At 35.8% G+C, this 13,755-nt stretch overlaps 1 protein-coding gene across 1 annotated transcript; it reads right to left on the bottom strand.

Annotated features, from left to right (window-relative positions):
- Positions 1–6,567: 6,567 nt before the first annotated feature.
- LOC110093730 (aspartic proteinase CDR1-like) lies at positions 6,568–7,944 on the bottom strand. Its single transcript, XM_020818710.2, has one exon. The coding sequence runs from the start codon at positions 7,942–7,944 to the stop codon at positions 6,568–6,570; it is 1,377 nt and encodes a 458-aa protein (XP_020674369.2).
- Positions 7,945–13,755: the final 5,811 nt, after the last annotated feature.

The following is a 13,755-nucleotide window of genomic DNA, read 5'->3' as shown; positions in this document are numbered from 1 at the left end:
TCAGCTCTATTTTATAGGAGGGAGAGGATGCATGAAAATTGTTCTTCGTTCTATTTAAATATTTTTTTTTCAAAGTTCTTTATTTGTAATTTGTTATTATGAGTTGATCGCGGGAAGATGATAAATTGTGAATTTTAATTAGTTTCCATAAAAATTATACTTCTTAATCTTTAAAATCATCGACTCTTGAAAATTTCACCCATCTCATCATTGAGAGATTCTTATTATTTTTTATTTTTTTTATTTGAGACATATGGATCATTGGTAGCAAAGTTTTCATTTGGGATAAAATTTTTTTTCTGTTTTTTAAAATATATTTCTAATTCAAAAAACTTAATTAAACTTTTTTTATACTAAAAAAACAGTAAGAAAATGATCCTCAAACGAAATCTTCCACTCTATGATTTTCTAAGTTATCTCTCCAGCTCTTTCTCAACTGAGTTTCTTTGGTGTCGGCCTCTTTCTTTTAATTTTATTTTTAATATTGTTTTGATTACTACGGATTTATTATCATTGATACGTGCTCCAAAAAATTATCTTTATACACAACTCTCCTTGGCCTATTGGTTGAAAGCTTAGGCTTCCAACTAAGAGGTCCAAGATTCGAGTCCTTGTGTATGCGTTGTGTGTGTGAGTTTGCCTTATATGGCCTAAATGTCACAAAAAAAAATATATCTTTATCGGGCACGAATCTCGAGGCAAAAGCTAGTTGGAAACTTCAAAAATTAATTTTGGGAGCACCCGAACTCCGATTTCAGCTGGCTTACAGTCAAACTGAGCGTCTCGGAAATACGAACCCAACGACACCAAATTCAACTCAATCCGAGTCCAAATGAGTTCGAATCAAGGACCCGAAGCGCTGTTGGAAGGTTTAAACAGCAATTTGAGTTACTAAACGGTCTCCGATTTTGACGAGCTTAAACTCGAATCGAACGGTTCGACGAGACAAATCCAACGAGCCTAAGATCGCCGAATTCCGACATCATTAAGGCCTCGAAGTGTCCAACGAACGGCGCACAATCGAAGGGGTTCAATATCGGCCGTCCATTCGAACCACTCCCTATTCGCCCATGATCTCACACCTATTTACGACCTATGCCACTCCATAAAAACTATAAATAAAACCCTCATTCTACACAAAGGGGACTCAAGTGAAGAGAGAGAAGAAGAATAGAAGAAGAGGAGAAAGGGGAAAAGGAGAATCGTCTCCTCCTCGACCATCGCCAGAGTTCGTCCTGCCACCCGATGCCGGACTTCTGCCGGTTATTGGACTTCGCTGGATGTCTATGCAAAGATGAATTTCTTTCCTTTGTTGGACTTCCACCTGACGTCGTCCTTCTGATCTTCGTCGTTAAACAAAAGTTCTTCTGACCTCCGTCGCCAGCCGACTACGGTCCTCCTTACTTACGTCGCTCGCCGACTACAGTCTTTTCGACATCCGTCACCCGTCGACTAAGGTCCTCCTGACTTATGTCGCCCGCCGACTACAGTCTTTCCGACCTCGGTTGCTCGCCGACTACGGTCCTCCTGACTTACGTCGTCTGCAACTACAGTCTTTCCGAGCTCTATCGCCCGCAGACTACAGTCCTCCTGACTTATGTCGCCCGCCGACTACAGTCCTTCCGACCTCCGTTTCCAACCGACTACAGTCCTCCTGACATACGTCGCCCACCGACTACAAGTCTTCCGACCTCCGTCGCCCTCCGACTACGGTCCTTCTGACCAAATGAACATGTTAACAATGACTTTTTGTATTAACATCATGTAATGTACTCCATAAGATGTACATCAAGCTAAGACCTTCCACCAAGGAAGGACCTTATTTGTAATCAACTACAATACTAGTGGATTCATTCAAATTGGGCTAGGCCCTGTGATTTTTTCCCCCTTTCAGGGGTTTTCCACGTAAAAATCTTGGTGTCTCATAAATGTTAGACCCTCTCTCTTTATCTGATTGCGTGCCGGATTTTCGTTCAACGCTAAGATGTTAAATCTTATATTTCTCTACCGCCGCGAATACTCCTGGACGCAACAATAGATATTGTCATAGCAAATCATGCTTCATATGCAATTTCAAGCTTACATTTATGCAAATATTTGAAATTTTATTAAAATTTTCAAATATGCAAATTTATGCAAATATTTGAATGTTTATATAAATGTAATAAATATATTAAAATGCATGCAACAAATTTGATATTTAACGTTACATAAAATTAACATAATCTTGAGTTGCATGATGCATGGGTCCCATATGATATCATACATGGCCTATCCAAGCAGATGGGCTTGACACGTGAGCCAATAGTGATCCTCACGCTTGCACGTGTCATGCACATGTCATGCCAACGCAAACATGACAAGCATTGCCCATCGATTAATTAATAAATATTAAATAAATTTAATTAATTACTTATTAATTTCGCATGACACAAACAATTAGCAATTATAAAATCGTTATTTCATCTTTCTTAAAACTTCATGAAAAGTGATATCTCAAATTATGATGCCACATCATACTAAAAAATTCACAATGAAAATGAAAGAAATTGTACATATCTCTTTCTCTCTCTCACTCTCTCATTGTCTCACTTCACTTCTCCACAATATTCTCTTTTAGAACTAACAAAGAGATATACTTTTACAACAAAAATGGACTCGACCCATTTAAGTTAAACATAAAAAATAAAAAAGAAAATTGCACAGCCCAACTTGTAGTGTTGCGACGCCGGAGTTTAGAGCATTTGTGGTGCTCCACACACACACTCTCTATCTAATCCAATTCGTAGTGTCGCAGCGCTGTGTTCTCAATGTTCAATTCATGATTATAGAGCTGTCACATTGTATCTTATGATACTGCAGTGTACAAGTGTATAGCGTTGCGGCGCTCTAATATATAGCGTCACAGTGTTGTACTACTATATAAAAAATGGGGCAAAATACCCTAGCCCCAATCAAGGGGAGGCCACTCGGTGAGTTTTATTGGCAAAATTGAAGTCTAAACCTAGAAATACTTTTCATAGAAGAAAAAGGAAATTTCAATGAATGAGAGGAACGACCGAGAGAGAAGGAATAGGGAGGTTCGTAAAAAATTTTCTCCCCTTTTTTATATAAATTATCTCATTCTATTTCATCTAAACCTAGAAATACTTTTCATAGAAGAAAAAGGAATTGAACACAAAGGGAAGGAATTTTAGAAAGGAAGAAGAATTTGGAGATTTCAATTTGTAAGTAATTTCTCCATAGAATGATTTTAGTTAAATTTTTGTGATTAACTTTTTTTATGAAAGTTATTGTATGAATTTAAGGTTTTAGGAAGGGAGAGATCAAGTTGTAAGAGTTGATCCCGCGATGATCCAACAATAAAGAGGGAAATTGATTCGAGATTATACTAAGCATTGAAGGCCTGAAAAGTTTAAAGTGGGTAATTATAATTATGAAATTCAATATTTTGTATTATAATATTGTTTTCAAGGTTTTATTTTTAAAGACTATCATGTGTGAAATGTTGAAAGATTAAATGCATAAATAATTGTAAATATTATTACAACAGAAAATGAAAGAATCAAACAACATGAATGAATTTATGAATATGAATAAAGCAGGATGTTATGGTACATGCATGTATGAAGGAAATATGCAAATAAAGAAACGACATATGAAATGAATAAAAATGTTCAAGATAAAAGGAAAATGATATGTATGGAAACTACAAGAGTTTACCCCTTATGTTACTGGCTGGGGACGTCATACTCATGCACGTAAAAAGAAAAAGGTCATGAAAATGGAAAAAAGAAATAAATGAAAAAGGTTGTATCTTTGGTTACATTGAGACGGTGCTCCTGTCAAATTAAATGAGAAAAGGAAATATTAAAGTTTCAAAATGATTTAAAATGTTTTAAAATAAAATGACCGTAGATGTATAAATTACTTAATGAATGAAATAAAATTAAGAAATGATATGATGCATATTAAAGAACATTTATATTGATTGTTTTAATTATTACCCGCTAAGTTTACGGTGTAAACTCGAACCCCTAAATTAATGTTTCAGATAAATCCCCAAAGAATAAGTAATGGTTGAAAGAGAAGAATTCGTATATAGAAGATGATGTGCAAATGACAATTTCTTTTTTTATTTGTTTTATTGAGTGATTTACTTCCCAACAAATCACTATAGAGGGCTGCTCTTAATTAACTTTGATGAGAAAACTAGAAATTTACTTCAAGATATTCCATTATTTTGTAATTCTTTAAATGAAGTAAAATATTTAATCATATAAAATTATTCTATGAACTAAATATTATGGTGACGGCATTCAGCTTATTACATGTTTCGCATGATCAATTGTGGTACACTCTTTCTTCAATTATTACTTTTTTTTCATAGTAACTACGAGCACAAGTCTGCACAAAGTTAATATATCAATTTTTTGGGGAGCATAACAAACTCTAAAATCTTAATTAGAAGTACTGATATGAAAAAAATTAGATAGAAAATTTTAATTTTATATTATAGTAAAGATGTTGGTATTTGCCTGACCATGCTGATGTGCATATCATATTGTGTAATAAATTATTCTGCGCGGAGATCGGACGCAAAATGTCATCCAGAGATCAATCATAATGCGTGTATGTTAGCGGTACTGAGCCGCTGTATTGAGCAGTAGCGAGGCACGGTACCGAGCATAGGGATGATGTCGCACATCTTAATTGTTTGATCTCCAGATGACGTTCGACTTCCGCACATAATAATTAATCGTTCTCAAGAGCGTAACTAAAAGAACGAGAACTTTTTTTTCCCCTCAAAAAAAAAAAAAAAAAAAAAAAAAATTTTTTTTCCCCCAAAAAAAAAAAAAAAAAAAAAAAAAAAAAAACTAAAAGAGCTACTACTTTCTTTTGTTAGGCTTCATGTTTTCTTTCATTGTAACTTAAACCATGCACGTTTAATTCTTCATCAAGCATCTTAAAACTCGATTACCATCCTTATAGGTTGTTCAATGGGTTTCTATCTTGAATCAAAAATTTTTTTTTTCTTATTCTCATAAGAAGTGTTTTATGCTCGATTCATGTTTATCTTTTTCAATATATTAACCCTGCACTCTCCATTTGTAACAAATTAGAGATAATTATCAATAAATCTTTTTGGGGTTCCAGTGCTATTTCCAAAAAAATTCATTGGGCTAAGTGGGGTAATTGCTCTGGTCCTTTCCATGAAGGTGGATTAGGTTGTGAGTCGATTCATGATTTAATCGAAGTCTTTTCGGTGAAACTTTGGTGGAAATTCAGGAAGATTGAGTCTTTGTGAGCCAACTTCATGCATCTCAAATATTATAAGGGCATTCATCCATCTCTCGTTTTTTTAAGCAACACTACAGGAAAAATGTCAAATACCGGGGTAACAAGCCGTCGGAAATGGTTTCCTACGCCATTTTTTCCGACGGTTTACAAACCGCCGTTAGACCGCCGATACCATTAAAAACCGCCGGTAAATCTAGCCTAACCGCCGGAAAAAGCCGCCGGTTTTCAGCATTTTTCCTGTAGTGCAAAGGGTACTCTCCAGCGTGGAAAAGATTATGTCAAATTAAATGGGTTGCCGAATCTATTATACAATGGGGAATTGGAACTGATTCTTCTTATTTATGGCAGGATGATTGGTTAGACACATGGTCTATTGACTCTCATCTAAATACTCATTCTATTTCCTCATTAAAAGCCTCTGAATTCATTATTGATGGTGGTTAGTCCCCTACTAGGCTTATGGAGGTTATCCCCCATACTCTTGCTGATCATCATATTTGCAAGATCCCTTTGAACCTTAATTCTAAGGATCTGATTTTTTTTGTAAGCTGTCCAAAGATGGTGATTTCAGTTGCAAAAAAGTTTGGCTTTTTTACTGTCCAATTGATATGGAGGTTACGGAAATCGTTGATGGCTGGGTGTTGCTGAGCTTTCATTCTATTGGCTCTATTGAGTTGTTGGTTTCCTTTGGTTCCCCCATTTGGAGCGGCTGGGTTACTCTATTTTCATCTTCTACAACAACTACTATTTTGCAGGTGGTTTTGACTATTTTTCCTTTGCTCCACGATAATTTTTGGGGTTGGCTCCTTGCCAGTTGCCACCCCTAGTTTTTTCTTTTTTTTTAATACTTAGGTTTCATTTTGATTTTTGTAATTAATGGAGATCGATGGCTCATAGGTTTTTTTCTTTCTTTTTTGATGTAGCTCTTTCAAGCTTAGCGAGTAATTGATCTCCTTTAAGGACTTGTAATATGTTTTTTTTTATCAACGGGTAAGCCTTCTGAAAATTTTTCTTTAAAAAAAAAAAAAGTTCATGAGCATTTGATGAATGCCCACCCAGAAATTATCATTTATGTCCAGTTGTTCGTTTGTACTTATCATCTCTAAAGAGATGCCTGCTGTGTTTCATATAGAAAAGCCAAATTTGCAAAAGCATCATTAAATGAAATAAGGTGCATCAATCTCATCATGAAATAATATATCATTTTAACCGCCAAGGTAGTGCTTTATTAATTACGTAGTGCTTTATTAATTACGCATATCATCTTCACATATTGGCACAATCCGCAGGCGCTACGGTGAGTTTCATGGCGCGGAGATCATACCCAATATGAAAATTCTGCTGTGCGATATTACCAAATATGTTAACTCCTATACCATCAATATCACTAGATATCAAAGCCAAGCACAGCGTGTTCTCTGCAACTTCCACAAACGTATTGTATTCATGCAGAACAACCGGTGCACCACCGGAGAAGTGAAATGTAATGTCAGGGAGCTTGGCGTCGCCTCCAGAGCCAGACACATCAAGGCAGAGACTGAAGACACCGTTCGGATCTGCCACCTTCGGAAAACTCACACTGCTCGCAACTTTATTTGCAACTGATTGCAGCGTCTCGTTATCAATGAAAGTGAGTGGTGTGCCGGAGTCGATGATTATGTTGCCTTGATGAGCGTTAATGGCCGCCTTCATTGACGGGTTCACAAGGACGGATCCCTGCGCACCCACGCTGATCTGGTCGAGGTGAAGGAAGTAGAAGGTGTCAGGGTTGCCTGGAATAAGCGGCGTTGAGACAGAATTAGAGCCTGAGACAAAACCACTAGAGCCAAAATTGAGTCGGCTGGTGACAGAGCTCTGGGACATAGAGGGTAGGCAGTAGGAGAATTTGCTTTCGATGGAGGACCCGAGCTGCCGGATTAGAGAGAGCTGCCCGCCACCGAGACCGACGATTCCAGAGCCATCGCTGAAGGTGCCATTGCTAAGATGGGTGCAGCCGAAGAGCGTTGAAGGTACTTGAACGCGACGTCCACCAGTCGAGTCAAAGCTCAAAGTCTCTGTGGAGAGAAAGCCATCGACGAAGGATCCGTCTCCGTAGGCGTAGTTGTACTCGCATTCGGATTTCTTGCCGCAGCTTTCCCTTGACAGGGCTGAACAGAAATCAGCTTTGCAGGAAACCACTTTGTAGGTGGAGGAGGCTTGCGGGTCGAATAGAGGGATGGTTTGTGGGTAACATTGTTCGCAAGGCTTGCATTGGATCCAAATAAGGTCGCTGCCGGTGTCTGCGATGGCTAGAACCTCCTTCGCCGGAGATCCAACGTAGAAGCTCATCAAATACTCGGAACTATTCGAGCTGATGCCGGAGTACAAGTTGTCGGAAGCAGATGGGGAAGATGCAAAAACGGAGGGGATATTTCTTTGAATGGCATTACCGAAGTAGTTGGCGCGGGAGAAAGAGCGTTCTATGGCGGCTTTGAGTCGGGAGGAAGGGGTGGAGCTGGAATCGGATAGCGGAGATCTCGGCGAGTCGCGATGAATGAGATCTACAGAAAAGCCTCCCGCGCCGTATACAGATAGAGGAAGGAAGGAAGTTGTTGAAAGAATGAGAAGAGAGATTGCAAGGGAAGAAGGGATGGAAGAAACCATGGTTGGGTTTCCAGAGATCTTCAGTCGTTTACAATGCTGGTAATTGTTGTGGAGATTTCAGCTCTATTTTATAGGACGGAGAGGATGCATGAAAATTGTTCTTCGTTCAATTTAAATATTTTTTTTTTCAAAGTTGTTTATTTATAATTTGTTATTATGAGTTGATCACGGGAAGATGATAAATTGTGAATTTTTATTAGTTTCCATAAAAATTATACTTCTTAATCTTTAAAATCATCGACTCTTGGAAATTTCTTCCATCTCATTATTGAAAGATTCTTTTTATATTTATTTTTTTATTTGTCTCTCTAAGACATATGGATCATTGGTAGCAAAGTTTTCATGATTTCGGATAATTTTTTTTTTCTGTTTTTTAAAATAAATCTTTAATTAAAAAAATCATTTTTAAAAAACAGTAAGAAAATATGTTAGCCACAATCTTCCACTATAATTTTCAAAGTTATCTTCCCAGCTCTTTCTCAACTGAGTTTCTTTGGAGTCGGCCTCTTTTTTGTAATTTTATTTTTAATATTGTTTTTTATTACTACGGATTTATTATCATATTTAAGTTATTTACTTTTATTTATTTATTTTTAATTAAGTTAGACTATTTCATCAAACATCATAAAAAAAAAAAAAAAATCAGCTTTTGAATTATTCTTCATCCTCATGCAGCTCACAAGCGTCGGCTTTGGTCCTATGAAAAAAATTTCATGGCACTTAAATATAATTGTAGAATTGTTGAAGCTAAAACAAACAAGCTTTATCTCTTCTCGTTTTTAAAAAAGTTTATAATGATTTCATTTATCTATTTATGTATGTTTATATCTATCATAAAAAATTTTATATTTATTTATAATTAACATTTTAACATCTAAATATCATCAAAATGTCATATATGAAAAGATGATTTATTTTAGATAAATTAGTCTTAATAATATTTTTTATATGTATTTGAATACCCCATAATGATTATATTTCATATATTAGAATATAATATAATATCAATTTTGATGTAACTAATAAATTCTGAAAAATAAGATACGAAGGAGATTGAAATTTGATGGTAAGCATTTGAGGCTGACATATAAGATTTCATTTAGGATGATTTTTTAATTATTTTTTGAAACAATATTTTAGTAAAAAAAATAATTTAATATATTTTTTAAATAAAAATTTATTTTAAAAATAGTAATCAAATCATCTCAAACGAAACCTAAATTGGGCTAAGCAGGGTCTGCGATCCAAACTGCACTCTCAATGGAATATCGTAAGGGAAATAGTCCCGCTGGCCCTGTATGCAATGAAATTTTTTTTGGGACATTTAGGCCATTTAAGGCAAACTCACACACACAACGCATACACATAGACTCGAACCTTGAACCTCTTAGTTGGAAGCCTAAGCTCTCAACCAATAGGCCAAGGAGAGTTATGTTTAATGTATTTACATATTCAGATATCCATCAAAACTATTCACCTAACGAACTCCATAACATGCTCAGTATACTCGCCAGGACTTCATAAAGTCATAAATCATTATACAACCACTATGCACTCATTACATACTCATTACATGTCTTTTATCTATGCATCTTGGCTAAAATAATCATATAGAGAGAGAAACTCCCGTTAAAGAGAGAAACTCCTGAAAATTCAAATTTTCTCGTTCCCGGAATTCGTTCCTGTTTATCAGGAATAGGTGGGGACGATGGCGGCGGAGTGCTGCCGGCATGCACAGGCCCCGGTGACAAGGTCGCTGTCTTTTGTAGGTAATTTGAAGTTAGATTTGAAAGGTAATGGTTCGCTATTTTTGAAATCCAAACAGAGTTCTAAGAACCAGTTGTTAAAATAGCAAGGTCCCTTGGTGATCAAAGAGGTTTCAGATGTAGTGCCCAAGATGAACAAGCATTTGGAGGGCAAAGGTAAAGCAATTGTTGAATCTGGGGTTAATGTTACTCCTAGAATTGAGAAAGTTTTCTCTTCCTTAAACTCGATTGATCCAACTGTGTCGTCATCAAGAATGAAAAATTTTGTTAACAGATTTAGGAATTCAAATGCAACCCCTGGACACAGTGTGATAAATTTGAATTCACCGAATTTGGTTAATAATAATATTCATTCTTTGGTGAGCGAGTGTAATGCATCGAGTGTGGCTAAGGTGTCTAATGAGATGCTGAATACTACTGTTAGTATGGGTAATATTAATCCTTGGAGTAACAAGCCTTATATCAAACTTGATTTCAAAGAAGAAGAAGTGTTTTTTGTCAGAAGATGGTAAGGTTGTGAGGTTGAATAAGGAACTAGAAATTTTGAATTGAACGAAGCTGTTGAATTCGTTGGTAATAAAGGTGTTTGGAAAAGAATTGCCATCCCATTTGGTAGTTTGGGAAATAAGGAGGCAATGGAGACATTTTGGGTAATTTCACTTTACCTCTCTAAGCAGGGGATGGTTTTTATGTTCTTTTAAAATTGGAAGAGATGGAGGAAGTAGTTCTTTCAGGCGGTCCATGAGTTGTTAATGAGCATATAGTAGGGATGGAGAGATGGATTGTTGAGTTTTCTTCTTTATCCATGAAGGGGCTAACCTCTCCAATTTGGGTTAGAATTCCACATTTGTCATTGCAATGTTGGGATGAAGTAAATGTGGCAAGAATTGCTTCAAGGATTGGTAAACCATTAATGATGGATGGGACTATGTTCCAATGGGGGAGGAGGGAATTTGCAAGAGTATGTGTAAGGGTGAAGCTCGATCAACCTCTTCCGTTGGGGGTATGGGTGGATAGAATTTCTGGAAGGTTTTTCCAAAATGTGGAGTATGAAAAGGTATCTAACTTTTGTTTTGAGTGTGGGATGATCGGGCATGTGAAGAGTGAATGTGTCCAAAAAGAACCTATTCCTACGGAGGTGAAGGCTACTATTTATAAGAGTAATGGGGGAGCTGAAGTGAATAGAGACTGTAGAGATTTGATTGAGGCATTGATTTTGAGCTTTACGGATTTCTTTATTGATTCGACAGATGATATAGATTTATATTGATTGAATAGATGATATAGATTCGATGAATTGATTAGACGACACGGTTGATTGACCTGATAGTATAGATAGTATAGATTGATAGACATTACTACGTTGATTGGACATTGACTAGGAGCACTTATTGATTTGATTGCTGAGACGTATTGATTTATCGATGTTTTTACTGCTGATTTGATTTCCGTTGTATAGACTTGATTTCATTGACGACGGATTTCCGCATTGCATAGACTCATTGACCATTGATTGACTTGATTTTATTGACCTGCATATTGATAGCATCGCCGTGCTTTGATTTCAGTTGTAGGCTTTGGTGACCTGCTGGGCTTTGTAAGCTCATTATATGTGGTTTAAATTTTCAGGTCCGAGCAAGGCAACTGGAATGGAGTTCGATCAGAATGTCAGACGAATCCTTTCACTATTTGATTCTGGGGCATCACAGTTGTGTTGCAATGAAATTGCCTAACGATACTAACGAGTAACGCCTGAGCAGCTTGTCAATTTGTCTTATCAACAACTCTCTAATGGGAGGAGTTGTCCTATTGGGAAGTAAAACGAAAAAAAAAAAAACAGCGAAAATGAATGCCAAAATTTTGAGTGAAAAAAAATTAAAATCAGGAAAAAAAAATATGGAGTTACATCATACTAAAAAACTCACAATGAAAATAAAAGAAATTGGATAAATCTCTTTCTCTCCCTCACTCTCTCATAGTCTCACTTCACTTCTTCACAACGTTTTCTTATAGAACTAACAAATAGATATACTTTTACAACATAAATGTGCTCGACCCTTTTAAATTAAACATAAAAAATGAAAAAGAAAACTACACAGGCTGACTTGTCCTGTTGCAACGCCGGAGTTTAGAGCATTGTGGTGCTCCACTCTCTGTCTCTAATCGAATTTGTAGTGCCGTAGCGCTGTGTTCTCGGTCTTCAATTCAAGATTATAGAGCTGTCGCACTGCATCTTACGATACTGCACCATACAAGTGCATAGCGTTGCAGTACTCTAATGTATAGCTTCACAGCATTGTACTACTATAAGAAAAAAAAAATATGGGGGCAAAATACTCGAGCCCCAATCAGGGGAGGCTCCTCGGCAAGCTCAATTGGCAAAATTGAGGTCTAAGTCAACAGTACAACTCAATTGATCGACACAATCAAATTCTACACATAACTCTCCTACAATTCGATCTATATTACATATTTATCTATAATATGTTTCTGAAATAAAAAAGCAGAATTGTGAAGGAAATGATCTTTCAAATAACCTATTGGAATGCAGCTTTTCACAGCAGTTTTAAAATTGTTGGGAAATGTTTTAAACTTTTAGTGATTTCAACGACTCCTACAATACACGAGTTAGAACTGTCGTCGCCTAACATAGCTACAATACTATTGCGTTGTGATGGCTTTTAACTGTTGCAAAATTTATATATATAAATATTAAAATGATGTCATGCTCATATTAAAATTTTCTGTATGTTTTTTTTTTTTTTTTTCAGAATTTGTTTTAAATGATGTCATGTATTTTTCTATTTTGTTTACGTGTGGTGTGTTGAATTTTCTATGTAAAATTCTCTTTCCCAGAAAATTTTCTAAGCATCACAGCATAAGATTTTAAGAGCGATATCTCCCTGATATATTTATTTAATATGAGCAACAATTCGTTCAACACAATGATTTAATAAATTAATCTTCTACTCTAAATAGATGAGGAGAGAAAATAACTCTAAGAGCTAAACAGCTCTAATACCTAAAAACAATGAAAATACTATTTCAATTCCAAAAATTTCATTCATACTTCCTTCTTACATGTTCTGCATCAAAAACCAATAACACAAATGAGCACAATATTATTTTCAAACTATTAGTAACGAATATATAAATTTAACACAAACATAATAATTAAATGTGATTTAAAAGGCTTCGTTTGGGGAAGCTTTCTTAATGCTTTCTAATATAAAAATTTCTATTTCAAAAAATTTTTGTATTAAAAAGCACTTTAAAAAGCAATAAGAAAAGTTGCGACAAATAAAGCCTAATTAAAATTAAATTTTGAAAATATAATGGAACAAATCAGCCTTAAATCTTAATATCATTAAAAAAAAAATTAAAAGACACCACGGGACAATGTTTATTCATGACTGGTTTTGTGATCAGACGTCACGACCAATCATAAATAGTAAATAAATCAAACTCAATTGCCTTAATATCTTTTTTCATTCTTCTGTCCCTTTTTGGGCGAATTATTACGTCCGGTCATCGGACATCTAGACACCCAATTCAGACGTGCCACATCACCTGAATACACTGAGTCCCAGTATATTTTGGTGACGTGTTGCGTCTGGATTGATGTCCGGATGAATCCGAACACCGAACGTAATAATTTGCCCCCTTTTTGACTGCTGACATTATAACTATCCTTGCTCCCCTTGATGCTCACTTGTGACTCTACAAGTACGTTTCAACCATTGTTGGCTCCTAATAGCCCTCTCACCTCCTTTCTCCTTTTTCATTGACCATTCCTCTTGATAAGTGCTCGTTCCTACCTCTGTGTGTTTCCAACTGTAGCACCTTATGCAATCATATCAATTTTTTTTCGTTAAGCCGCTTGTTTCAAATAGAAATTTAGTTAAAATTGTGCTCAAATGATCTCGATGCCTACTTTAGAAGTGTTTTCTCAAATATTGGGGAGATTTTGAGATCTAAAAATTACATCAAGATCTGTACTTAATTGAATAAATTTTATAGTGATATATCAATATTAAATTATCTA

This window comes from Dendrobium catenatum, unplaced genomic scaffold, assembly GCF_001605985.2.
Source record: "Dendrobium catenatum unplaced genomic scaffold, ASM160598v2 fragScaff_scaffold_390, whole genome shotgun sequence".
NCBI lineage: Eukaryota > Viridiplantae > Streptophyta > Magnoliopsida > Asparagales > Orchidaceae > Dendrobium > Dendrobium catenatum.
The sequence above is the reverse complement of the archived record's forward strand: the minus strand, read 5'-3'. Positions and strand labels throughout refer to the sequence as shown.

Excerpts from the sequence above, each read along its gene's own strand:
- LOC110093730 (XM_020818710.2), bottom strand. The coding sequence starts at position 7,944 with ATGGTTTCTTCCATCCCTTCTTCCCTTGCAATCTCTCTTCTCATTCTT.